This window comes from Actinia tenebrosa, unplaced genomic scaffold (assembly GCF_029948245.1).
Source record: "Actinia tenebrosa isolate PJP-AT-01 unplaced genomic scaffold, QUT_ActTen_1.0 utg344__unscaffolded, whole genome shotgun sequence".
In the NCBI taxonomy this organism is placed as follows: domain Eukaryota; kingdom Metazoa; phylum Cnidaria; class Anthozoa; order Actiniaria; family Actiniidae; genus Actinia; species Actinia tenebrosa.
Genome location: NW_028292606.1, coordinates 409,039 through 435,878, shown reverse-complemented (window position 1 = coordinate 435,878; position 26,840 = coordinate 409,039). Strand labels below are relative to the sequence as shown.

General features: G+C 39.9%; 1 protein-coding gene across 7 annotated transcripts in view; it reads left to right on the top strand.

Moving 5' to 3' along the window:
* Positions 1-26,161, top strand: part of LOC116307005 (uncharacterized) — a 130,204-nt gene extending 104,043 nt beyond the window's left edge. For all 7 annotated transcript variants that reach the window (XM_089025481.1, XM_089025480.1, XM_089025477.1 and 4 more), the window contains 41 exons: positions 508-851; positions 987-1,230; positions 1,348-1,679; positions 1,826-2,072; positions 2,251-2,606; positions 2,743-2,986; positions 3,104-3,435; positions 3,578-3,824; positions 4,003-4,358; positions 4,781-5,024; positions 5,142-5,473; positions 5,620-5,866; positions 6,051-6,406; positions 6,813-7,056; positions 7,175-7,506; positions 7,649-7,895; positions 8,104-8,465; positions 8,637-8,877; positions 9,628-9,968; positions 10,325-10,571; positions 10,923-11,275; positions 11,657-11,894; positions 12,409-12,737; positions 13,105-13,342; positions 13,416-13,777; positions 13,905-14,139; positions 14,341-14,675; positions 15,316-15,541; positions 15,764-16,116; positions 16,463-16,697; positions 16,838-17,172; positions 17,780-18,017; positions 18,127-18,479; positions 19,226-19,460; positions 19,846-20,180; positions 20,737-20,977; positions 21,586-21,801; positions 23,048-23,260; positions 23,618-23,958; positions 24,379-24,619; positions 25,587-26,161. In XM_089025481.1, coding sequence (XP_088881607.1) covers positions 508-851; positions 987-1,230; positions 1,348-1,679; positions 1,826-2,072; positions 2,251-2,606; positions 2,743-2,986; positions 3,104-3,435; positions 3,578-3,824; positions 4,003-4,358; positions 4,781-5,024; positions 5,142-5,473; positions 5,620-5,866; positions 6,051-6,406; positions 6,813-7,056; positions 7,175-7,506; positions 7,649-7,895; positions 8,104-8,465; positions 8,637-8,877; positions 9,628-9,968; positions 10,325-10,571; positions 10,923-11,275; positions 11,657-11,894; positions 12,409-12,737; positions 13,105-13,342; positions 13,416-13,777; positions 13,905-14,139; positions 14,341-14,675; positions 15,316-15,541; positions 15,764-16,116; positions 16,463-16,697; positions 16,838-17,172; positions 17,780-18,017; positions 18,127-18,479; positions 19,226-19,460; positions 19,846-20,180; positions 20,737-20,977; positions 21,586-21,801; positions 23,048-23,260; positions 23,618-23,958; positions 24,379-24,619; positions 25,587-25,597 — 11,558 coding nt within the window. In that variant the 3' untranslated portion in view covers positions 25,598-26,161. The remainder of the gene's footprint in view (positions 1-507; positions 852-986; positions 1,231-1,347; positions 1,680-1,825; positions 2,073-2,250; positions 2,607-2,742; positions 2,987-3,103; positions 3,436-3,577; positions 3,825-4,002; positions 4,359-4,780; positions 5,025-5,141; positions 5,474-5,619; positions 5,867-6,050; positions 6,407-6,812; positions 7,057-7,174; positions 7,507-7,648; positions 7,896-8,103; positions 8,466-8,636; positions 8,878-9,627; positions 9,969-10,324; positions 10,572-10,922; positions 11,276-11,656; positions 11,895-12,408; positions 12,738-13,104; positions 13,343-13,415; positions 13,778-13,904; positions 14,140-14,340; positions 14,676-15,315; positions 15,542-15,763; positions 16,117-16,462; positions 16,698-16,837; positions 17,173-17,779; positions 18,018-18,126; positions 18,480-19,225; positions 19,461-19,845; positions 20,181-20,736; positions 20,978-21,585; positions 21,802-23,047; positions 23,261-23,617; positions 23,959-24,378; positions 24,620-25,586) is intronic.
* Positions 26,162-26,840: the final 679 nt, after the last annotated feature.

Sequence of the window (26,840 nt, the reverse complement as noted above, 5' to 3'; positions counted from 1 at the left end):
CATAAATGGCCATTTTCGAAATTCCCTTTTCGTAAAAATGTGAGGAGAAAGGTAACCGCTGTTTAGTACCTTTTTCCTTTCTCCTATTTCCAAAAACGGTTGGTGACAACGTCTTTGCACACAAAATCTAGTTTGCATAGAAATTTCATCTATGTTAAAACAAATAGTATTTATTTTTTTCCCGTACTCTGTAATGTAACACAACACGTGCATTTATAAAGCACCGAAATTACTCAAATGTGAGACGTCACTTCCTCCATGTTACATTAGTGAACGGAGCCAGCGTAAATGAAATCGTAATTTAACTTTAATGAATATTTTGCAATTAGCCATTCTAAAGTTCAGTTAAAAATGGTTAAAGTTGGCATCTTGGAAATATGTCCCCTACAACAGGCCCAAAGTCCATTAAAGTGCCATTTCGACCCCGTTTATTTTTTCCTCCACCTCTCAATGGACAATGAACAAATACCTTAGTCTACAATCATTAATATGCTTTACCATCTTCAGGTCCTTTGGATATCGCAATGGTTGTCGATTCTTCCACTGAAATTCCCACCGCAAACTGGGCTCAAATCGTCAAGTTCCTTCAAGGCTTCGTTGGCAGAATTGGTGGTGTAACATCCAATCCAAACAGCAATCGCTTCGGTTTAATCAGTTACGCGACAAAGCCAACAGTTCACTTCAGGTTCAACACACTGCAAGGAAACAAACTTAATACTGATGCAGTAGTGGCATTAATGAACAACATTCCAAGACAAAGTGGGCAGGTTCGAAGAATAGATGAGGCACTCAAGATGGCAGGAACAGATCTCTTTAGTGTAAAAGGAGGACAAAGAACGCAATCTAGAAAGGTAGTTTACTTATAGTTTCCCAAGCTTCTTTGAACTTTTAGTCCTCAATTACATTCTTTTTTACGGAATTCAATAGCTTGCTCCAATTCCTAGATTTTAAGCCATTTACGGCTTTCATTTCACCTTCTTCCTCAGTACATGCTCGTCCTGTGGACCTCGTCCCAGCCTGATGGCGTTGGACAAAAACCATCCGTGGTTGCCCAACAACTGAAAACACGTGGTATTAGATTGTATTCTATGGCTGCTGGTAAGAAGTTCTCCAAAGATCAAGCTCTTTGGTCAGCATCCTTCGCTGGTTATGTATACCATACTTATAACTTCAAAGGCGAGAATGATGTGCCATCGTTTGGAGTACCAATGGCGAATGCTGTGCTAGAAAGTGAGTGATGATGATTATTAATTTCTATGCACGATTAACGAGCAACCGGCCGGAACACTAAGAATTGACAAAATATATTTTTTATATTAATTGTATTTTGTTAATTGTTCTTAATAGGACGTGGACAGGTTCGGGACATCGTATTTGTATTGGACACATCGAGCGGTGCAAACTGGAACCACATGCGAGCCTTTGTGAAAAACGTCGTTCGATCTTTAGACATCTCACCACAGGGAACCCACATTGCAATGATAACCTTTGCCGACCAAAGCAAGACTGCATTCGCATTCCCGAAAGCAGGTGCGCCATATGATACAGCGATGGTTAACAGGCAAATCGATGCAGTTACTCCCATTGGAGGAAGTGGAAGAAACATCAACCTTGCCCTACGTGGTGTTACGCAGCTGTTTACTAATTCTCAGTACGGTTCACGGCCAAACTCCAAGAAGGTAAATCTTTGGCAGTTTGTAAAAAAGATTGGTTAGGGTGGGTTTTCTCTGTGAATATCCTTTTCCGTGGAGATAGTTTAAAGGAACCATGATCTGTTATGATCTACTTTTCTGTGTCATTAAAAATGAGTATTATTGGTCTTCAGGAAATAATAATAATCACTTACGGTGCCTGGCCCACTTCAACAACACCTGAAGGTGCCGCCTGGCTTGCTGCTGCAGCCAATCTCAGGAAGCAAGCCTTTGTCTATACCATTGGTGTCAGACCACAAGCAAATGAAGCTCAACTAAACAAAGCTACGCAAAATACTAACAGAGTCTTCATGGTTGGTCAATCTGGTGATCTTGCTAATCTCTGGAGAAGATTCTTGTGGCGAATGATTTATTGGAGAGGTTTGTATTGCGAGTAAATTTGACATTTTTCTCTGGAATGAGGCTTTCCAATACCAAAGCTAGGTCCCATCCCCACCACAGTTTACTGCGTTGCATGTTAAATCTTTGAAAAGAAATCTTACTTATAATTTATATTCAATATTTATTGCTGCTAATGAAACCTTTTCTTGACGCATAGTTGAACGTAAACCGGCTTTGGATATAGCAATGGTTGTCGATTCTTCCACTGAAATTTCCACCGCAAACTGGGCTCAAATCGTCAAGTTCCTTCAAGGCTTCGTTGGCAGAATTGGTGGTGTAACATCCAACCCAAACAGCAATCGCTTCGGTTTAATCAGTTACGCGACAAAGCCAACAGTTCACTTTAGGTTCAACACACTGCAAGGAAACAAACTTAATACTGATGCAGTAGTGGCATTAATGAACAACATTCCAAGACAAAGTGGGCAGGTTCGAAGAATAGATGAGGCACTAAAGATGGCAGGAACAGATCTCTTTAGTGTAAAAGGAGGACAAAGAACGCAATCTAGAAAGGTAGTTTACTTATAGTTTCCCAAGCTTCTTTGAACTTTTAGCCCTCAATTACATTCTTTTTTACGGAATTCAATAGCTTGCTCCTATTCCTAGATTTTAAGCCATTTACGGCTTTCCTTTCACCTTCATTCCTCAGTACATGCTCGTCCTGTGGACCTCGTCCCAGCCTGATGGCGTTGGACAAAAACCATCCGTGGTTGCTCAACAACTGAAAACGCGTGGTATTAGATTGTATTCTATGGCTGCTGGTAAGAAGTTCTCCAAAGATCAGGCTCTTTGGTCAGCATCCTTCGCTGGTTATGTATACCATACTTACAACTTCAAAGGCGAGAATGATGTGCCATCGTTTGGAGTACCAATGGCGAATGCTGTGCTAGAAAGTGAGTGATGATGATTATTAATTTCTATGCACGATTAACGAGCAACCGGCCGGAACACTAAGAATTGTCAAAATAGATTTTTATATTAAATATATATTTCTTAATTGTTTGTAATAGGACGTGGACAGGTTCGGGACATCGTATTTGTATTGGACACATCGAGCGGTGCAAACTGGAACCACATGCGAGCCTTTGTGAAAAACGTCGTTCGATCTTTAGACATCTCACCACAGGGAACCCACATTGCAATGATAACCTTTGCCGACCAAAGCAAGACTGCATTCGCATTTCCGAAAGCAGGTGCGCCATATGATACAGCGATGGTTAACAGGCAAATCGATGCAGTTATTCCCATTGGAGGAAGTAGAAGAAACATCAACCTTGCCCTACGTGGTGTTACGCAGTTGTTTACCAATTCTGAGTACGGTTCACGGCCAAACTCCAAGAAGGTAAATCTTTGGCAGTTTGTAAATTATTAGGGTGGGTTTTCTTTTTGAGTATCCTTGTTCATGGAGACAGTTTACAAAGAAACCATGATTTTCTGTGACCTACTGTTCTGTGTCATTAAGAATGAGTATTTTTGGTGTTCAGGAAATAGTAATAATCACTTACGGTGCTTGGCCCACTTCAACAACACCTGAAGGTGCCGCCTGGCTGGCCGCTGCAGCCAATCTCAGAAAGCAAGGCTTTGTCTATACCATTGGTGTCAGACCACAAGCAAATGAAGCTCAACTAAACAAAGCTACGCAAAATACTAACAGAGTCTTCATGGTTGGTCAGTCTGGTGATCTTGCTAATCTCTGGAGAAGATTCTTGTGGCGAATGGTTTATTGGAGAGGTTTGTATTGCGAGTAAATATGACATTTTTCTCTGAGATGAGGCTTTCCAATACCAAAGCTAGGTCCCATCCCCACCACAGTTTACTGCGTTGCATGTTAAATCTTTGAAAAGAAATCTTACTTATAATTTATATTCAATATTTATTGCTGCTAATGAAACCTTTTCTTGACGCATAGTTGAACCTAAACCGGCTTTGGATATAGCAATGGTTGTCGATTCTTCCACTGAAATTTCCACCGCAAACTGGGCTCAAATCGTCAAGTTCCTTCAAGGCTTCGTTGGCAGAATTGGTGGTGTAACATCCAATCCAAACAGCAATCGCTTCGGTTTAATCAGTTACGCGACAAAGCCAACAGTTCACTTCAGGTTCAACACACTGCAAGGAAACAAACTTAATACTGATGCAGTAGTGGCATTAATGAACAACATTCCAAGACAAAATGGGCAAGTTCGAAGAATAGATGAGGCACTCAAGATGGCGGGAACAGATTTGTTTAGTGTAAAAGGAGGACAAAGAGCTCACTCTTGGAAAGTAAGTTTCATATGAGGTCGTTGCAAATGGTTCGACCTTCAAGTGGCGACGGTGACCACGTTAATGGCTGTCGCGTCGGTCCCTAATTAACTAGAGACGTTAAAAGAGGACCACGAGTTTATCAGTTAAAATTACTGTCAAGGGTTATCCTCTATAATTAAAGTTAATTTATTTATTGAATTATTTTCTTTAAATTGAAATTTCTCGTTTCGACTTCAAATCAAAGAGGGCACTACGTGGAATGAATACTGCATTTCGTTTCGCATAAGGTCCAAGCAACTGCTCGAAGCTTTGGCAAAGGGGATTGAGGCGAGTTTTCTTCTCTTGCTACAAGCATACACACCACCTTTTTTATTCTACTTCAGAACCCTTCAACAAAAGATATATTTTTCATATTATTAACACATCCGTTTTTTACATAGTACATGCTCGTCCTGTGGACCTCATCCCAGCCTGATGGCGTTGGACAAAAACCATCCGTGGTTGCTCAACAACTGAAAACGCGTGGTATTAGATTGTATTCTATGGCTGCTGGTAAGAAGTTCTCCAAAGATCAGGCTCTTTGGTCAGCATCCTTCGCTGGTTATGTATACCATACTTACAACTTCAAAGGCGAGAATGATGTGCCATCGTTTGGAGTACCAATGGCGAAGGCTGTGCTAGAAAGTGAGTGATGATTATTATTTATTTCTATGCACTATTAACGAGCAACCGGCCGGGACACTAAGAATTGACAAAATAGATTTTTTATATTAATGGTATTTTGTTAATTGTTCTTAATAGGACGTGGACAGGTTCGGGACATCGTATTTGTATTGGACACATCGAGCGGTGCAAACTGGAACCATATGCGAGCTTTTGTGAGAAACGTAGTTCGATCTTTAGACATCTCACCACAGGGAACCCACATTGCAATGATAACCTTTGCCGACCAAAGCAAGACTGCATTCGCATTCCCGAAAGCAGGTGCGCCATATGATACAGCGATGGTTAACAGACAAATCGATGCAGTTACTCCCATTGGAGGAAGTGGAAGAAACATCAACCTTGCCCTACGTGGTGTTACGCAGCTGTTTACTAATCCTGAGTATGGTTCACGGCCGAAGTCCAAGAAGGTAAATCTTTGGCAGTTTGTAAAAAGCATTGGTTAGGGTGGGTTTTCTCTGTGAATATCCTTTTCCGTGGAGATAGTTTAAAGAAACCATGATCTGTTATGATCTACTTTTCTGTGTCAATAAAAATGAGTATTATTGGTCTTCAGGAAATAGTAATAATCACTTACGGTGCTTGGCCCACTTCAACAACACCTGAAGGTGCCGCCTGGCTGGCCGCTGCAGCCAATCTCAGAAAGCAAGGCTTTGTCTATACCATTGGTGTCAGACCACAAGCAAATGAAGCTCAACTGAAGAAAGCTACGCAAAATACTAACAGAGTCTTCATGGTTGGTCAATCTGGTGATCTTGCTAATCTCTGGAGAAGATTTATTTGGCGAATGGTTTATTGGAGAGGTTTGTATTGCGAGTAAATTTGATATTTTTCTCTGAGATGAGGTTTTCCAATACCAAAGCTGGATCCCATGCCCACCACAGTACACTGTGCTGCATGTTAAATCTTTTTTTTTTTTTTTTTTTAATCTTATCATTTATATTACATATGTTGTTGTTGCTAATGAAACCTTTTCTTGGCGCATAGTTGAACCTAAAACGGCTTTGGATATAGCAATGGTTGTCGATTCTTCCACTGAAATTTCCACCGCAAACTGGGCTCAAATCGTCAAGTTCCTTCAAGGCTTTGTTGGCAGAATTGGTGGTGTAACATCCAATCCAAACAGCAATCGCTTCGGTTTAATCAGTTACGCGACAAAGCCAACAGTTCACTTCAGGTTCAACACACTGCAAGGAAACAAACTTAATACTGATGCAGTAGTGGCATTAATGAACAACATTCCAAGACAAAATGGGCAAGTTCGAAGAATAGATGAGGCACTCAAGATGGCGGGAACAGATTTGTTTAGTGTAAAAGGAGGACAAAGAGCTCACTCTTGGAAAGTAAGTTTCATATGAGGTCGTTGCAAATGGTTCGACCTTCAAGTGGCGACGGTGACCACGTTAATGGCTGTCGCGTCGGTCCCTAATTAACTAGAGTAGTTGAAAGAGGACCACGAGATTATCAGTTAAAATTACTGTCAAGGGTTGTCCTCTATAATTAAAGTTCATTTATTCATTAAATTATTTTCTTAAAATTGAATTGGAAGCAATACTTAGCAATGTGTGGAAGGAATACTGCATTTCGTTTCGCACAAGGTCCAAGCAACTGTTCGAAGCTTTGCCACGGGTTTGAGGCGAGTTTTCTTCACTTGCTACAAGCATACACACCACCTTTTTTATTCTACTTCAGAACCCTTCAACGAAAGATATATTTTTCATTTTACTAACACATCCGTTTTTAACATAGTACATGCTCGTCTTGTGGACCTCATCCCAGCCTGATGGCGTTGGACAAAAACCATCCGTGGTTGCTCAACAACTGAAAACGCGTGGCATTAGATTGTATTCTATGGCTGCTAGTAAGAAGTTCTCCAAAGATCAGGCTCTTTGGTCAGCATCCTTCGCTGGTCATGTATACTATACTTACAACTTCAAAGGCGAGAATGATGTGCCATCGTTCGGAGTACCAATGGCGAATGCTGTGCTAGAAAGTGAGTGATGATCATTTCTTTATTTCTATGCACGATTAACGAGCAACCGGCCGGGACACTAAGAATTGTCAAAATAGATTTTTATATTAAATATATATTTCTTAATTGTTTGTAATAGGACGTGGACAGGTTCGGGACATCGTATTTGTATTGGACACATCGAGCGGTGCAAACTGGAACCACATTCGAGCCTTTGTGAAAAACGTAGTTCGATATTTAGACATCTCACCACAGGGAACCCACATTGCAATGATAACCTTTGCCGACCAAAGCAAGACTGCATTCGCATTTCCGAAAGCAGGTGCGCCATATGATACAGCGATGGTTAACAGGCAAATCGATGCAGTTATTCCCATTGGAGGAAGTAGAAGAAACATCAACCTTGCCCTACGTGGTGTTACGCAGTTGTTTACCAATTCTGAGTACGGTTCACGGCCAAACTCCAAGAAGGTAAATCTTTGGCAGTTTGTAAATTATTAGGGTGGGTTTTCTTTTTGAGTATCCTTGTTCATGGAGACAGTTTACAAAGAAACCATGATTTTCTGTGACCTACTGTTCTGTGTCATTAAGAATGAGTATTTTTGGTGTTCAGGAAATAGTAATAATCACTTACGGTGCTTGGCCCACTTCAACAACACCTGAAGGTGCCGCCTGGCTTGCTGCTGCAGCTAATCTCAGAAAGCAAGGCTTTGTCTATACCATTGGTGTCAGACCACAAGCAAATGAAGCTCAACTAAACAAAGCTACGCAAAATACTAACAGAGTCTTCATGGTTGATGAATCTGGTGATCTTGCTAATCTCTGGAGAAGATTTATTTGGCGAATGGTATATTGGAGAGGTAAGTTCCTCTAATTGGATTCTGTTCCATTCCATGGTGGACGGAAAGCCTGACAGGTTTTGCAACGCTCTTGATTACTAACAAAATCAAAAAACGATTGCCGCACTTAGGTTGCTATGTGCCTTTCTCTGTGTTCTAGAGGAGGTAAGAATATCGTATATTGCTATTTTATGCCTCAAAAGCATATATATATTTTTTATCTTACAAGATGAACCGAGACCAAAAGTTACTTTGGATATAGCAATGGTTGTCGATTCTTCCAATGAAATTCCCACCGCCAACTGGGCTCAAATCGTCAAGTTCCTTCAAGCTTTTGTCGGCAAAATCGGTGGTGTAACTCCTAATCCATACAGCAATCGATTTGGTTTGGTCAGCTACGCGACAAAGCCTACAGTTCAATTCAGGTTCAACACACTGCAAGGAAACAAACTTAATACTGATGCTGTGATAAAACTGTTGGACAGCATTCCAAGACAAAGTGGGCAGGTTCGCAGAATTGACGAGGCACTAAAGATGGCGGGAACAGATCTGTTTAGTGTAAAAGGAGGACAAAGACTTGAATCTAAAAAGGTTAGTAAACCACACGGAAAACTATTTGAACGAAAATTCTTTTTTTTTTTTTTTTTTTTTTTTTTTTTTGTATTTATCATATGAAGTGCGTTTTCGTATCTTTTAGTTTACGAAATTTAAGAATTGAAATTTTGTTTTCAAATAACTAATGAAAAAGTTTCTTCGTTTTAGTACATACTCGTTCTATGGACGTCATCCCAGCCTGATGGCGTTGGCCAGAAACCCTCAGAAGTAGCGCAGCAACTAAAAACACGTGGAATCAGATCGTACTCCATGGGTGCTGGCCAGTTTTCCAAACAGCAGGCTCTTTGGTCAGCTTCATTTGCTGGTTATGTATACCATACTTATAATTTCAAAGGTGTCAACAATGTCCCATCGTTTGGAGTACCAATGGCTACTGCTTTACTAGAAAGTGAGTCACTTTATATTTGTCTCCATATTTTGTTTAACCTCGTTGTTGTCGTTTTTTTTTTTTTTTTTTTTTTTTTTTTTTTTTTTTTTTTTTTTTTGCTGTTGTTGTTGTTGGTTGTTGTTTCATTCTTCATTCCAATTATATCAGGCATTTTTATTTCTCCTTAATTCATCTCTATATCTCAAAAAAACACAGTATTACCTTAAATCATGTTGCTGCTTGCCTTGAGGCTCTCATAGACCTATTTACTTTTGTCATTATGTTTTCCCATTTCACACCACGTGAGAATAAGGTCGTTATATCCAGAAAGAAACGATACTCATTTGACACGTGGTCTGAAATCGGCAAACATCACGCCCAAGGTAAAGAGGTCTATAAAAATGATGTTTCCAATTATCAAAGTTTTTTAAGTTGTTAGGTTTCTTCGTTAACAGACCTTTTTGGCTTGGACGAATTTTTACCCATTTCAAGCAACGTGTCATTTCCTAAAGTATCATTTTATTGTTAAACGGTTGCATGAATACCCATATTAAAACACTTAAATGAAGAATCTGGGAAAATATTATACCAAAGATGAAAATGTCTATTTGTTGTAATTAGTCTCCCGCTTTCCATCCTCTGCCAAGCCCAACTCGCTAAATGCGATCAGCGATTTAGCCCAATGCCATGGCCTAAATTAGCTCAACTTAGATTCTTTTAGCAAACGACAAAATTGAAGTGGTTTTTTTCCTCTCTCTTTCTTCTTACAAGGACGTGGACAAGTTCGAGATATCGCCTTTATTGTTGATTCTTCTTACGGAGCACCTTGGGACCAGATACTATCGTTTGTGAAATCCATCGTCGGAGCTTTTGACATCTCACCACAGGGAACCCACATTGCGATGATAACCTACGGTGACCGAAGTCAAACTGCCTTTACATTCCCGATTGAACTTAAACCGGGTGCCCGATATGATAAGGAAATGGTGAATAGATTGGTTGACGTGGCGAGTCGCAGCACAGGACAAGGAAGAAACATCAACCAGGCCTTGGGTGATGCTGTCCAACTGTTCACTAACCGTTTGTATGGTGCACGAACAAACTCAAGAAAGGTATTGCAAATCCATCAAGCTCTTTTATCTTTATAAGTTGTCCGTCCCTAAAGCTTGGCATTCTTTTGATAAGATTTTTTTATGAAATAGAAAAAAATTGTTGTAAATGTAAATAAATTGCAATGAACCTGCTACAAACAAGCTAGTCTAGCTTAAATTCAAACAACAACTTATAAAGAATGATGAACAATACATATTTCTACCGATGCCAGACTAGAGTGTACCTTGTAAGGTATAAGAAAAAGAGCCATGCATAGAATGGCCTCAAGAAATGAATCAAATTAAGAAGAGTACTCTCATATGGTAAGAGTGTCACAAAAGCAGATCCAACTAACAAACATACTCTTCATTATCAGGAAGTCATTATTATAACACATGGTGCCTGGCCAAGTTCCAGGACAGCTCAAGCCCCTGTCTGGTACGCAGCAGCTGCTAATCTTAGGAAAATTGCATCGATCTATGGCATTGGTGTCAGACCACAGGCAAGAGAATTCCAACTAAACAAAGCAACGCAAAATATAGAAAACAACTTCATGGTTGATACATCGGCAGGCCTTGGAAATATATGGAGGAGAGTCGTATGGCGGATGGTGTACTGGAGAAGTAAGTATCTACTAAATATCACAAGGGTATAGGATATTTCAAATCGTTGCACCGTTAAATGCTATTTTTTCTTTCTGTTTTTGATCAAAAGAAATTAGCTTCCTTGCAAATCTGCTTCCTTGTTTTATATCCTGGTCATATATCATGGATATCATGGTCATATATCGTGGTCATATATCATGGTCATATATCATGGTCATATATCGTGGTCATATATCATGGTCATATATCAAAATCATCCTTATTACCAGTGGAAGTCATCATTATCAGAACTTTGAACTTTTTAAGAAGCCCACCGATCAGATTCAATACAAAACAATGCTAAAATTTATATCGATCGTTTCGTTGTAGAACAAATCAGACCATTAGACATTGCTTTTGCTGTCGATTCGTCATCCGACATTACCGAACCCAACTGGCGATTAATGCTGTCCTTCGTGAAGGGCATTATCCAAGGAATCAATACCATTTCTCCAGAGCGTACGGGCACTCGCATTGCTTATATAACATACTCAAGCAATGCTGCTACATACAAAGCATTCAATGCCTTCCAAGGAGAACAACTCAACCAGCAAAATGTCATGGGTGCTATTGACCGAATGCCAAGACAGCCAGGAACGATTAGACAAATAGAAAGAGTTTTGGACCTAGCGAATAACGAGGTCTTCACCACAGCAGCGGGTGCCCGACCATCATCTCTGAGGGTAAGGAAACGCCTCTTCGGGTTTTCTGCGATTATTATTTAGTAGATATGACGTGCAGCTTAAATATATCATTGCGATGCTTTGGTCAGGAATGATGTCTGTGCCATACACAAAAACATCCATGAATTTAACTTTATTGAATTTATGATTTATATTTCCGTGGTTTTTTTTTTTTTTTTTTTCCTCGATTATATTCTAATTAAAATATAAATAATTATGACATAAAAGCCCTAAGTACTATAAGAAATAATTAACAAAATAGATATTTTCTACTGCAAGCACATTCGTTGCTGTGCAATTCAATCATACGGTCCTCCCATGAGTTCCTTCCCTAACAGGTGCATTGTTTTATTTTTAAAATTATTTAACCTTTTTTTAAAGTACTTGGTTCTACTACTGGCTGGTGCCCAAACTACCAACGTCCCAGCCTCATACCTACGCGATGCTGCCAAACGATTATACGATAAAAAGATCTATGTATACGGTATTGGTGCTGGACCTTCCTTCAACCAGTTGGATGTCTTAAGAACAGCAGCAAGGGGAGATTTTGTCTACTTCAACTATAAATACGATCAACTGCCTAAGCTGTCTGCGCCCATAGCAGCAGCTTTGCCAAAAGGTACGGTTTTAGGTGTGAAAGAAAATGAAATTTGGAATGGGGAGGGGGAGGGGGAGCTAGGGACTGTCGAATGAGTTATAGAGGATGACAGTAATTCAACTGATAAAGTATAGTGGTCCTCTTTTAACGTCTAAAGTAAAGTTTATTTGACATGTTTATACACCGAGCTACAATCAGTTTAAAAATATAAACATATAGCTAGGGAAATAAACTGGTTTTCATGTAGGCCGTCTATAGTTGTTTAGGGACGGGACCACCATTAACGTGTCCATTTGACGCACGTCAAGGTCTATCCATTTGCAGAGGTATTTACAGCAGCACAAACGCTCTGTTGGCGGTTTTTGGGCTGTTGTCGTTTTCTACCTCGCCCCTTTACTTTTTTGTTTTCCTTTTCTTTCTTTCTAGATTCGCTCTTTCCTTTACCTATTTCCTTTACCTATCTTTATCTTTTTCTCAATATCTAGCCTTCTTTCTGTTTTGATACTGATGCCTTATTGTTTGTTCATACTATCAGGACATGGCCGTTATTTGGATCTAGGATTGTTGGTCGACTCTTCAGACGCTGTCAACTGGAATGCAATGCTTTCGTTTGTCAAATCAATCGTTAGATCCTTCGAAATCTCAGTTCACGGGACACATGTAGGATTTATTAGCTTTGCCAGCACTGCGAATCTTGCATTTGACTTTGCTACGAACCCTGCACCAACAGCAGACTTGATCGTTAGCCAGATCAATGGAGTAGCACCGCAACGAGGAAACCAAAGAAGAATCGACATAGCGCTGAATATGGCTGCTGCAGACCTGTTTATACAAAGAAGAGGACAGAGACCAACAGCTAGACAGGTTAGATAATTGATTATATCTATTTTTCGGCTTTATAGATGCTCGGGTATCTTTGTTAGACTACAGGCTGACATTTTGTCCGACTGTTGATTTCATATCATGGTAAATAAGAGGACATAACATGCAAAACCATCTGAAATTTGTTAAATTGCCGCAATTTTATTGCTTGTAGGGGAAAGGTTAACATTTCTCAAGACATGGCCATTGTCATTCAGAGTTGCTCTCTTATGGAGCAATAATTCTTTAAACTCACTCCCAACTGAAATGTAAACTAATTACATGATGATAACAGTGGTTATACGTTTTGTACCAACCTCATGGATGGGTTAATAATATTTATTTCTAATATATTTCTCTCTGTTCTAAGGTAATCCTCGTAATCACAGCTGGAAGATGGTCCTCAGCCTCGCAAGCAGCCTGGCAGGCAGCAGCAAACGCGTTACGGCAGCGTAAAATTGAGATTTATCCAATTGGTGTGGGAGCATCCGTGGAAAGGCCACAACTTGCAATCGTTGCATCTAAGCTTGGATTTGTCTTCACCCCTGCTTCCTATGCTGCCCTTCGAAGTGAACGTGAGCCTGTTATCAGAACTATTGTCTATGGAGGTACGTTCTTATTTTTACCAGATATAACTTAATAATATCATACATTATATAGTAGCATTTTGTTTTCCTTCAGCGCGCAAAGAAGAAACAAAACCATTGGACGTAGGATTTGTCGTTGATTCGTCGAGTGACATCTCAGGAGCCAACTGGAACCACATCCTTAACTTTTTGTTGGCAATGGTCGATGGTATTGATAATGTATCGCCTGCTCCAAGCGGAACTCGGTTTGGTTTGATCAGCTTTTCCACTTCGCCACAAGTATTCTTTAAATTCAACACCTTGGCAGGATCTAGGCTCAACATTGGAGAAGTCAAGAAACGTGTTCGCAATACTCCACGACAAGCTGGAGCAGTAAGAAGGTTCGATCGTGCATTACAAAGTGCTGACCAAGAGTTATTCAGTACTGCTGGAGGACACAGGACTAACGCCCAAAAGGTATGCCAGTCACTTTTAAGTCTTTTCCCAGTATTGGACCCTTTGTTCCTAATTCTTTGCTGATTTGATCGACAATATAAATAAATTATTTGATTAATTTAGTGACATTTTTGTTTATTTTCAAAAGATCTTAATTGTAATCATGGCTGGACAGCAGCTATTCGGTCAGAAGAAAGCCCTTAAAACCACAGTCCTTAACATGCAGAAGAGAGGCTTCAGAATTTATACTGTGGGTGCGGGAGCTCGCTATGACCAACAAGAGACCATCGATGTGGCGTCCTTTGCAGACTTCGTGTATTATAATAAATATCCGCAACTTACAGCCAAAATTGCTCCAAAACTCAGCAAAGATGTTGTCAAAGGTAAATATTTGTTTAATTTCCTACTAAAAGTCTTGTTTATGTAATTGTCTTGAAAGACACTGGAATTCTAAGCAGCTTTCGCTAGGGACATAAACATTTGTGCTCAAAATTCCAAGAAGTTCGAAAAATAATCCTCAAATGCTTTACCGAGCCTTGAATTTTTCGCCCAAAAAAAAAAACACTGATGCGATTATATTGCAGGTAGAGGAGCGTTCATGGACATTGGCTTCGTCGTCGATGGATCAAAGAATGTCAACTGGAAAGCAATGCAAAGCTTTACTCAATCTATTGCCAAACGATTTGACATCTCTCAAGTTGGCACGCATATCGGTTACATCACATATAGTGATGCTGCCAGTATTGCCTTCCCATTGAATGCACTACAGGGTAAAGAAAATACATTTGAAGGTGTCAGTAAATTGATCGCCAACACGAAACACTTAGGAGGAACAGGACGAAGACTTGGTCAAGCTCTCGGTATTGCCTTCCGCGATTTGTTTAGCAAGAAATTTGGCGTACGCGCCGGAAGTAGACGGGTAAGTAATTCGTCCGCGCGCGCGCGCGCTCGATATTTCATTTGTTCGCTTGCTCATTCTTTTGTTCGCTCTTTCTTCATCAGTTAGTTTGCTGCTTTGTACGCTCCTTCTTTTGTTTGTTTACTTGTTTGTGCCCTTACTTTTTTGTTTTTCAAAATAAAACGGTATTTGTTTCTTTCTTTGTCTGTTCATTTGATTGTTTGTTTGTTTCTTCGTTTGTTGTTTACCTGGACAGTATCGGCAATCGATTCCTACGTACATACAGTCAATGTCATTAACGTTGTCCACCGAAAAAAGGCATTTACACATTTACACATTTAGACATTTAGACTAAAAGAAATATCACGTGTTTCCTCGAACGTTCTGGCATAAAACAAACGCTGAAATACCATTCTCCATCTTAAATCCTCACCAAATGGTCGGGGCGTTCTGGATTTTCGATTCACGAGTTGAATTTTACATTTAACGTTCAGGCTGACGCACACGAGGCAAAGAATACATAATGAAACACGTGATATTTCTTTAGTCTAAATGTCTTAACTGTCTTTTTTGGTGGACAACGTTAATGACATTGACTGTATATCCTAAACTAATAACTAATACTTGAACTTCTGATCAATATTTCTTTTTTCCTTTAAAGATTTTGGTTATCTTCACGACTGGTGCTTGGGCGACAGAATGGAAGACTGCTATCCAACAGTTCAAGTCGGCTGGTATCGATGTGTTTGTGTTTGGTATTGGTAACTCTGTCAAGATTCCACAACTAGAAGGTGTGGCTACCAAACCAAGCTACGTCTTTACCACTGCCAACTACGAAAAGTTGCCCGACCTCGAAGCTAACCTCATCAGGACCATCATATACGGAGGTAGGATCTAATGTGGGGTAAATCGGAATCAAGATAACATATTATAGTTTCAGTTGTTTGATTCATTAAACTCGGCGGCGAGGTGGAAGAAATTTGGGAATAAAACTCTTGGAAACGATTGAATGCCATTTATAATGATTAAGACTGCGATAGTACAGAGAAAAAAGGACAGATTCAAAGCTTGTGGCGTTACTGATTCTTTGTTTTACCTTTCGTTTTCAGCCAAGATAACACCTCTTGATATCGCTCTTGCTGTCGATTCATCTCCCGACATTTCAGCTCAAAACTGGGGCTTCATAACTACCTACGTGAGAGACTTGATCAATGCTGTGGGCAACATTTCATCTGACGCAGGAGGAACAAGATTTGGAATGATAAGCTACTCTGCTCAACCTAACGTGGTCTTCAGATTCAATACCCTTCAGGGCAACAATCTTAACGCACAGAAAGTAACGGCACTGGCAGCTAAAGCACCTAGACAACCAGGAACGCCTAGAAGAATTGACATTGCTTTACAGAGCGTTGGAACTGAGTTGTTCAGTGCAAAGGGTGGAACACGACCGAAAGCACGAAAGGTGTGTGTTTTTCGTTGTATTGCCTTTTTTGTCTCGTTTTTGTGTGTATCGGTGTGTTTTTTGTTGTTCTTGGGTTTTTTTTAGCTTTTTGTTTGCTTGTTTTTTAATTATGAGGGCTTTTGTGGTCCAAGGAACTACATGTCAATCTCCTCCCAATTTCTTTAACTAGTCTGAGCATGCGCATTAACAACCACTTGTTATAAAATGGCATGGATTTTCAGAAACCACTTTCAACTGATTGCCACTGAAAAGCATCAATATTATTTGATTCAGCCGTGTCTAATGCCTGTTACTTGTATGTTAGTTTTCACATTTACTTTATTCTATGCTTTATTCCATTTATTAGATTCTGATAATTATTTTCGCTGGACCTCAAGACCAAGCACAAGCGGCAGCACTACAGCCTGCCTACACAGCATTACGAAAGAATGGAGTCATCATCTATACTGTAGGTGTAGGACGTATGTTCCTACAGCCTGAGGTTCTGTGGACGGCTTCCCATGCTGACTACGTATATTATAGATACAAATGGAACAGACTTGCTGACCGAGCAGCACCAATGGCTAAACATCTCAATCGAGGTATCATTCTATCTTTAGTGCCATAGACAGTTACACACAAAAAAGCCATTTATTGGACTTTTGCAATACCACAGGGTTACCATGCCTAAGGAGAAATCACTTAAAGTTTTAACAGCCATCATTTTTTACCTTACCAACAGGTCATGGTGCATATCTGGACTTGGGCTTCATCGTTGACTCGTCGAGCACAGTGAACTGGCAGCAAATGCTAGCTTTTGTCAAATATATTGTTGGCTCCTTTGACATCTCTCAACGCGGCACCCATGTAGGATTTATCGCTTTTGGTGACACAGCATCAGTTGCCTTTAAGTTTGATGCGCTCAGCGGTGCTTCGTACACTGTGAATGGTGTTAATAATCTAGTTGATGGAGTTAATCAGCTAGGAGGCAGTGGAAGAAGAATCGATTTGGCTCTTCAGGCCGCACTCCAAAACATGTTTACTGTTGCAGGTGGCAGTAGAGTCGATGCTAGAAAGGTTAGTTACGTTGAAAAACCTGGTAACTAAAGAGAAGAATTGATTACGTACCGGTGATAATGATTATAAATACAATAAAAACATCAATCGATGATGATAATGAAGATAATTGTATTGGTGTTAATGATGATGATGACGAAGATGAAGAAAATGATGGGAATTGTAACGGACATGCTAATGATGATTCCATTGAATATTATGACGATAATGATGATGAGGGTAATGTATATGATGTTGATAATGATGATAGAAATAAGGACGACAATCGTAGCAATGACGTAAAAAATACTATGATTATTAATGGTGCCCATAGTTGTTATGATGATGAAGTCTCCTGCTCCTTCGATGGAGCAGGCGTAGCTCGGTTGATTAGTGCGCGACCTCCAGAGCTTGAGGTCCACGCTCCACGCCTGTTTCGACTTCTCTCTAATCCGTGTAGCTTCAGCTTTAAATACTCTTAAAACAGAGCACTGATGGAGAGAGGGGGAAAGCGCGCACCGTCGGCTTCCATTGATAGCAGTTGAATTTCAACTGAAGGAACTACCGAAGTTAAATATAGTACTTTACTTTACTTTATTTAATTTAATTTCATTGAATTTCTTGTTAGGTACTTGTCATCCTTACAACTGGTCAATGGCAAAACCAATACGAAGCAAGCTGGAAACAAACCGTATCACAAATGCGCACACAGAAATTCGAATTATACTCATTGGGCGTTGGTCAAGGCATTAGCTCTTCTCAACTGGAGGATGTTGCCTCTGAACCTGGATATGTATTCACCCCAGATTCCTACACCACACTAAATGGAATGTACAAACGACTTGTACAGGTCATCGTATTCGGAGGTGAATATATCCCCTAGTTGTGGTTTATCCTTCCATACACCATGGTTTTTCTTAGTGAAAATAGTCATTGAAAGCTTTATCAACTCGTGCATCTTTATATTCCTTGCAGCACCTGTGAGACCACTTGATATTGGTATCGCCGTCGACTCTTCCCAAGACATCACCGCCCAAAACTGGAATTACATATTGACCTACATACGCGAGTTCATTGGAAGCTTCTCTAACATCTCTCCTGCATTTGAAGATACTCGGTTTGCTTTAATCAGCTATGCCAATCAACCCAAAGTGTACTTTACCTTCAAGAGTGTCCCTGATAACCAGATTAGTGCCGCTGGATACCAACAGCTTGTTAGCAGAATGCCCAGACAGACCGGAAATGCTCGTAGAATTGATAGTGCGATACAATTGGCCCGAACAGACTTGTTCTCTTTGGCTGGTGGCGCCAGACTAAATTCAAGAAGGGTAAGTTTTTTTTCATTTAAATCACTGGTATTAGATGAACTTTTAATTCAAAAAATTAATTCAAAAATTCAGTCAGCCTACTTGCCTATCAGTTTGCTGTCTTCCTCATTTCTCTAGTTCGCTTCAGTTTGGCTTGTTTTTTATTTCTTAATGGCCATAGCATTCTCCCTTCCTCCCCCAGTCTCTTGCCACTCTACCTATTTACCTAACACTCAAGTTTTGACTACTCTGTTGCTCAGCGTTAGCCTCGTTTTTTGGGTAGAATATCCAGCATCCCAGTCAAGGTCCATGAAATTTTATTGTTTGTTTCGTTAAATAAAAGTCGTGCATTCTTGACTTTACCGTTGGTATTTGTGGATATTTTGATGCTGAATGAGGCTCTCTTTTCTTCGCGTCTGCTCGTAAACCCTAGGCGGTTCGCGATTAGCAGGCGACAACATCTTTTCTCCTGCATACCATCCTATCCAATGCTGCAACCCTTATTTCCCCCGGACTTGGTGGCACATCATAATGGTCGATTATCTTCGCGATTGTTTGATGGTAAAGGAGTAGTCTTCCTCCACTGTTTCTTTTACCGTGTGAGTGCATGGGTCCTTATAGGAGATATCTGCTGATAGGATCTTAAGGGGCTCTCTGCACGCAGTTTCCAACCCAGATGCAAACACTGAGCGAAAGAGTCTATAATTATGAATCACAGAGGTATTTTACGAAATGGATTAAGGGCCATCGTTTAAATTCTTCCGTAGGTATTTGTAATACTCTTTGCTGGACCCCAAGCTGCCGGCAGGTATCCCAAACCAAGTGATGCTTCAGCACAATTACAAAAGAACGGCGTAAGAGTGTATACCGTGGGTGTGGGACGCAGATTCTTACAACCACAAGTATTATGGACTGCCTCCCATGCAGACTACGTTTACTATCGATACAACTATGCTCAGTTACCTCAGATCTCTGAGCCTCAAGGAAAAGCAGTCGCACAAGGTAAAATGTGCAGTATTCTTTGGTGGTTAGTAATGAGGTGTAGGTACCGGGGATGGTCAGTTTACGGTCATGATGGGTGGTTAGTAATGAAGTGTAGGTACCGGGGATGGTCAGTTTAAGGTCTAGAGGGGTGGTTAGTAATGAGGTGTAGGTACCGGGGATGGTCAGTTTACGGTCATGATGGGTGGTTAGTAATGAAGTGTAGGTACCGGGGATGGTAAGTTTAAGGTCATGAGGGGTGGTTAGTAATGAGGTGTAGGTACCGGGGATGGTAAGTTTAAGGTCATGAGGGGTGGTTAGTAATGAGGTGTAGGTACCGGGGATGGTCAGTTTATTGTGATGAGAATTATTTGTCATTGATTGATTTTCTTTATATTTTTAAAAGGGCGGGGTGCATACCTTGACATTGCCTTCGTCATTGATTCATCAAACTCTGTCAACTGGCAACAAATGCAGAAGTACTCTCAGTCCATCGTGAATTCATTCGATGTCTCACAGACCGGCACTCATTTTGCTTACATCACCTACAGCAGTAAGGCTAATATCGACTTTGGCTTCAATGCACTGAGCGGCTCTGGATACACACCTAAAGGCGTCAATAGGCTTATCGATGGAATAACCCACAAACAAGGAACATTCAGATATGTCAATAGTGGGCTTGAAATGGCAGAGAGACAATTGTTCACGGCACAATATGGAGCTCGGCAAACGGCAAGACAGGTAATTTGATTTACAATAGACAATGCAAGACGCACTAGAGCACTGGTGGTGGTGGTATTCCGGTTTCCCTTGCTGTTTACCTCATATCATACCACTTCGCGTATCGTACTATCTCTCCCATTATAATAACTTAACTAAGTTTTATGCAAATTAAATGCTGCGAGTAAGCAATGCTAAACAATAGATCGACTTCAGTGAATGGGAAAGGAAATCCGTAGATCTTAGACAACTACAATATTTTTTAAATTAAATGCGTGCTATGGCGAACTTTTGAATACAACATATAATGTAGAGGTACCTATAGTACTTGTAGTGTTTACAGATAGCTATATGAACCAGAAAGGCCGTAACAAGATGAACGTAAATTATATTCTCGTATATTTATTTATTATTAAACTGTATATGCTTATAAATTTACATAAAGAGCGTTATGCATGTTACGTTACTGCTTGTCTTGACCTTGTCCTCGGTAACCCCTATACTTGTCTTTATTTCCCTAATTGTCACGTCAATTCGAACCTCTCACTATTATTACTGGCTCTATTTCTTCCTACAGGTTATCATTGTCATCACTACCGGACAGTGGCCTAACAGATTCGCCCAATCCTGGCGTACCAGTGCTGCTAACCTTAAGAGAAGAAACTTTGACATGTATGTGATAGGTATAGGCTCCACATTTGCTGTACCCCAGCTACAAGAGGTTGCTTCTCAGTCTGGCTACATGTTCACCTACTCCAACTATCAAACATTTGCCACCGGCTATCGTGAGGTGGTTCAAGTCATCATCTTTGGTAGAGGTAAGAAAAATAATTATAAAGGGTGGAGTTGACGGCATGGCCTTTTATCATTTTATTCTAACTCGAACTGACACACATGAAGAAGGGACTATTTTCATATTTCCCAATAAAACCCGGAGCACGGTCAGTGGATTCCTCTGTGGGGCATTTTTGGCAATTAATGATCTATGATATCGGTTAAAATTGATATGATTTTCTTCCTTTATCTTCGATTTCTGATGGACCAAGCTTCTTTACCAGTTAGATTAGTTTAGTTTAGTTTATTTGTCACAATATAAACATATACATTTTATAAAACTTGAGCCATACAAATTTTGACTGGCGAAGAAAACAGAACTTTCGTCCCAATTGATATTCCCTCTCCATACAATTTACATACAGTACAAACATGATTAACATTAAAATTGACGAGGAAAAAACAATAATGAAAAGAAAAACATATCAAAATTTATCGAAATTCAAATTCAAAAGATTTTAAGGTGGTAAGTAATGTTCCATTTTGGAAGCAAAATGGGCATGGTCACAAGTTCCTTAAATTTGGATAAGTCAGTCCACACGATCGCAGGCAAATTAAAGTATTAACTTCAAGTTATTATGACACTTTACAGAAGCTTGCTACAACAATAATTGTGCTAACACAAGACCTTATTCAACCTGTAAAGAAGTCAACGGCAAAGCAACGTGCGTTTGCGCTGAATCATGTCCTAGTACACCAAAACAAGTTTGTGGCTCTGATGGAAAGACGTACACTAACGATTGTGAAATGAAGCGTGCAGCATGCCAGAATAACAAGAACATCACCGTAAAATCCCCTGGACCCTGTGGTACGTCAGATATGCATTCATTCGGTCAATAATTGTTTGATCCCTTTTCCTGTTTCTGCGGCTTCCCAGTTACAAGCTGTCTGGGTTTTTGGCTTCCATGGATCAAACGTTTACTAACTCAGACGCTTGTGAATGTGATCCAAGGCAACCCAAACACCAGAAAACTTTGTGTCGCTTTTGAAGGGATTGCAGGAAACATGAAAAGTGATCAGACTTGATCAGTCTTCACAACAGAAATTGGCCAGTCTCTTCCTCGCTTTTGGTCACGAATCAAAAACCGGTCAGCCTCTTGGTGCGAGATTGACTATCCCCCTGTTGAATGAAATTATTTCTTACAGCTTTCTTTTCTCTTGTTATCTAACATGTGCATTCAGCCGTTCTTTGCATCTTTTATTTCATCCATCTATCCATCCATTTCTAACTTTTATAATACACGTGACAAAATTACTCGATTCGGATTGGACAAGAGGAGTACAATTAATTCTCTTATAGTACACTCAACAAAATTACTCGACTCTGATTGGTCGAGAGGAGTACAATTATAGCGTTAATTGTACTCCGTAGGAGTACTGAATTAAGTCGCTATGGCAACACGGCCAAAACAATGTCAAAACAATTATTTTCTATCATTTTGTACTTAAAAAGCATAAATAAAATTTTAAAGCCGTAAAAACTAATCTTTTTTACGCATTTCAGTTGCACGATGGACTGGAAATCAGCCGCCAAATAGACAAAGATGAACGGCGTCGCTTCGCATTTTTTACTGAAATTTTGTTGAGTGAACTATAAACAAAAAATCGCACGATCTTCTCGTACAATTTGGAATTAATAGACACTCGTAATGTTTTGAAAGTTCTTTAATTGTACAAAGGCTCGTGCAATTACAAGAACTTTCAAAACATTACTCGTGACTATTAATTTCCAAATTGTACTCGAGATCGTGCGATTTCCTATACAAAGTGTGCACTGTAGAGTCCCACTCAATTTTGTTGGGTGTGTAATAAACAAAAAGATTTTCTCGTACAATTCGGAATTTATAGACATTCGTGATGTTTTGCAAGTTCTCAAATAAAAGCTCGTCCAATTTTGAAACGGCTTTTAAAACATCACTCGCACCTATAAATTACGAATTGTACTCGAGATCGTGCGATTTCCTTTACTAATTAATATTTTTATCTATTTTATTTATTCCTTTTATTAATTTTTTTATTGTCACACTTTTTCACTTCTCTTGATTTTGTTGCAGATCCATGTGCTGGCTTCAAATGCAGTAAGCCTTATTCGACATGCGAAAACCAGAATGGCAAAGCTGTGTGCGCGTGTTCCAAAGTTCCTTGTCCAAGGTCCGGGCAACCGTTTTGTGCTAGCGATGGTAAGACGTATAACAGCCAATGCGACATGAGGAAAGCGGCTTGTGAAAGTAACACCAACATTCGTTCCGTCAAGAGAGGACAATGCGGTGAGTATGCACCAGGGAACGACATTCAACTGAAACAATCATAATCACTTCAAACTAAAGGTAGGATGACCCTACTGCTAGGGCAAACTCTTTTGTTTCTGGTGTCTTCCGAAAAGGTAAAAAGAACCCAACACCAAGGTCACCCTACATTTATGTAAAAAGGCCCTTAGCTTGAAAGAAACAGCTATTTTAAAAAGGGTTGTTTGACTTACCTGTTATTGTTTTTGTAAGTACATCTCTGCCCTCGTTTTGCTAGCACGTTTTTTTTTTTTTTTTTTTTTTTTTTTTTTTTTTTTTTTTTTTTTCCTTTACTTTTTATGGTCTTTTTATTCATTTTGCTTTTGATTTTGCCAAAAGATTGTAAGGTCATAGCCGATGTGGCATTCCTTGTTGATTCATCGGGAAGCGTTGGAAGAAGAAACTGGGTGCGCCTCCTTGCATTCGTCTCAACCATAATCAGTAAACTTAACGTTGGACCAACCGCTACTCACATTGCCTTGGTGAGATACAGTACCCAGGCTGAAGTGGACTTCACTTTCCGATCAATATCAGGATCCCGTGTTACTCCTGCTACCTACAACCAAATCGTCAAAAATTTGAGATGGCAGAGAGGGTTTACATTCATCGATAGAGCATTGATTACGGCGGACCAACAAGTGTTTACTGCAGCAGCTGGAATGAGGCGTAATGTTCCTAAGGTAATGCTCCTCTGCGCTCTTACAGTAGATTTTGTATGAATAGGAAACGGCACGGTACCGTTGCGGTACGGGGTTGATGTCATCTTTTGAACCAATATCGGCGAACGGAGATCACAGGTCACAGCACGGCATGTCCTTACTGGGAGATACCACAGCCACACAAGTAGTCATAGTTTTCCTATTGAAAAAAAGCAACCCTTGTTTGATCTAAGCTGTTCTTCGTCGGTGGTCAGACATGAGTCATAAGGCGGCTGCCAGCAGCGTCCTTCTATGCCTTCGACTCGACCACGTTGAGCTGCGTCCTTCGCAACTCAGATATCAGCTACAATTATGGATGAGTGGCCATTCCAATAATAAAAGTATTGGGAGTAACGGGAACGGGAACCAATAAGATAATTCTTGATAATTCTTATTTTTCAGATGGCCTTTGTGATAACCGATGGAACGCAAACACGCGACCGGGATGCCATCACTCCTCTCGCCACTGCCTCTGCGAGACTTAAAGCTAAAGGTATCAGAGTCTACGCAATGGGAATTGGAACAAGAGTTTCAAACAAAGAGCTAAATGACGTAGCAACAAGCCCCAAGTACGTCTACAGGGCATCCGATTTCAAACAACTTGTACGAGGAGTAGATACCGTCGTAAGGAGTATATGTGAAGGTATGTCGGTTTATATTATTAACCCCTGATATATTCTCCCCATGCACCCAACCCCCCTCACCCCCAAATATAAGCCTCCTCCATCGATGTAGTATATTGCGACTTCTTAACACTTTGTCAGCCATGCGTTTAGAAATTTTACCACATATTATCGCAAAGAAGTGAAAAAAACTCCATTTAACACTGTTTAATAGGACGGAACCAATTACAGGTTCCCCGACTGAAGACCCACCCAAAAATCGATCAAGACCAGGGCATATCTAACTGACAGATGAAATGCGGAGGACAGAAAATCAGATTACCTGGAAAACAACCCTTGAATCATGTGAGAGACCCCCCAAAAAACGTTTCTTTCATATCACGCCAAGTCTAGTTAATAAAAAACGAAACCCCGGACTACGAGGCCCTAGTTTATTTGAAACTTCCCAACATTAACTTGGAATAACAAATTTCCTTCTAATAGCCTTCTAAAACTCATGAATAATTAATGCACATTTAGACCTATCAGCTCCTTCAAATCCATCTCGTGCATATACCCGATAAAGAAACTCGACAATCTAAAAAGCCCGGGGGCGGTTTTAAATTCGAACCCAGGGGAAACCGGGGCTGATTGTGCTGATGAATAAGTGCTCACTGAGCCGGAACACATAGAGAACTCTTGCTCACCAAACTGGAAGGTTTAGAGAACTCTTGCCTATTCAACTGGAACGTATAGGACACTGAGTTTTAAAAGCAATTTAGAAAGTTCGTGGTCTTTTTGTATCGGAGATAATGATATAAAATATATCTAACCATACAAAACGACCACTCATATTCTAAACATTACTTAAACATTGAGTGTTTACTTTTGTTATTTTCTTGATCATATCAAATTTATTCTTATTTCCACGTCTATGATAATCATGCTTCTCTCTTCTTTTTTTTTTTTTTTTTTTTTTTTTTTTTTTTGTTTGTTTGTTTGTTTCAGGAAAACGTTAACTTGCCAAAGCAGCGAACTGCTCGCCGCTTGCTATTTTAGCCCAGAAAGTATTATAATATCGCCCAAAATATAACTGAACAATATTTCATAATAGAAGACTAATATTCACTTAGTATTTGCTTTAAATTGAATCCCTATATTGTGATTAGAAACAGTGACGCAGTAAAAGGTACCATCATCATGTATGAAGTCATAAACATTTTTTAACGGACTTCCTCAAGCCGAAGGCAGCACTTTGCATCCGGTTGACGTCACAACTTTTCTGTGACGTATGAATATACGTATTATATATATTCGAATAACGAGGATTCTGTTTAGAGCAATTCGCTGCTATTCGTGCCGAAGAACGTAACGATGGCTTGGTCAGGAAACAAAAAATGAAGACAAGAATAATATGTGACTTACTATCCTTTTTGCTTACACTATCAGGCATCTTAAATCAAGTAACCAACCATCACTCAAACCAATGTATGTTCGTGAAAGAGACTATGAATGATGGCGTTCTTAAATGCACTTATAAACAAACTAACGCTGCAATTAAAAATAAAATTTCTCAAGTTCAATCATGGTGTGTGAGTATTCAAATAGCCTGTCTGTTCATACCAATCTATGGTAATAGAAACTGCATGAATAATTCATGTCTTGGAAAGGGTTTTAAGGGGTCCAAAGCCTATCAAAATCGTACTTTTTAACCAAGGACGGTGAAAAATCCCTTAGTTTAAAGAATACAAAAATGAGTGATCTCGTTCTCGTACTCCTCGGTTTCGTTCCTTCCCGTGCCAAAAACTCTGGTAACAGCCGTTTTTTCGTCGATGTTGATTGGTCCAAACAGAGGCGCATGCGCGAAGATCAAAAATGATTTATGCTGGAGCTGCCTTGTGATTGGAGGATTCTATTTGATGCTCAGAACATTTTAAGATTCATAACCCTTGATTTCTCGAAGGCTCTGCTGATCAAAATCAAATAGGACAGAATGAAATGCAGGATTTTGGCATTCGATGAAGAATCTTTGGTTCAAAAATGCAAACAATTTACTTCACAGAAGTGTTCTGTGAAACGCTTCAGCCTATTTCAGTTCTAAGAATGTGTCCGAGGTTTTAAAATCTATTTGTGTGTTCTCAGCTCAAACTCTTGTGTACGTGAGATTCCTTCCATTATTTTCAAAAAATGATTTCACTTTCGTTTTTATCTGGGCGGAATGTTGTATTCCTAGTTAGGACATGAGCGGGCGAGTATACAGAC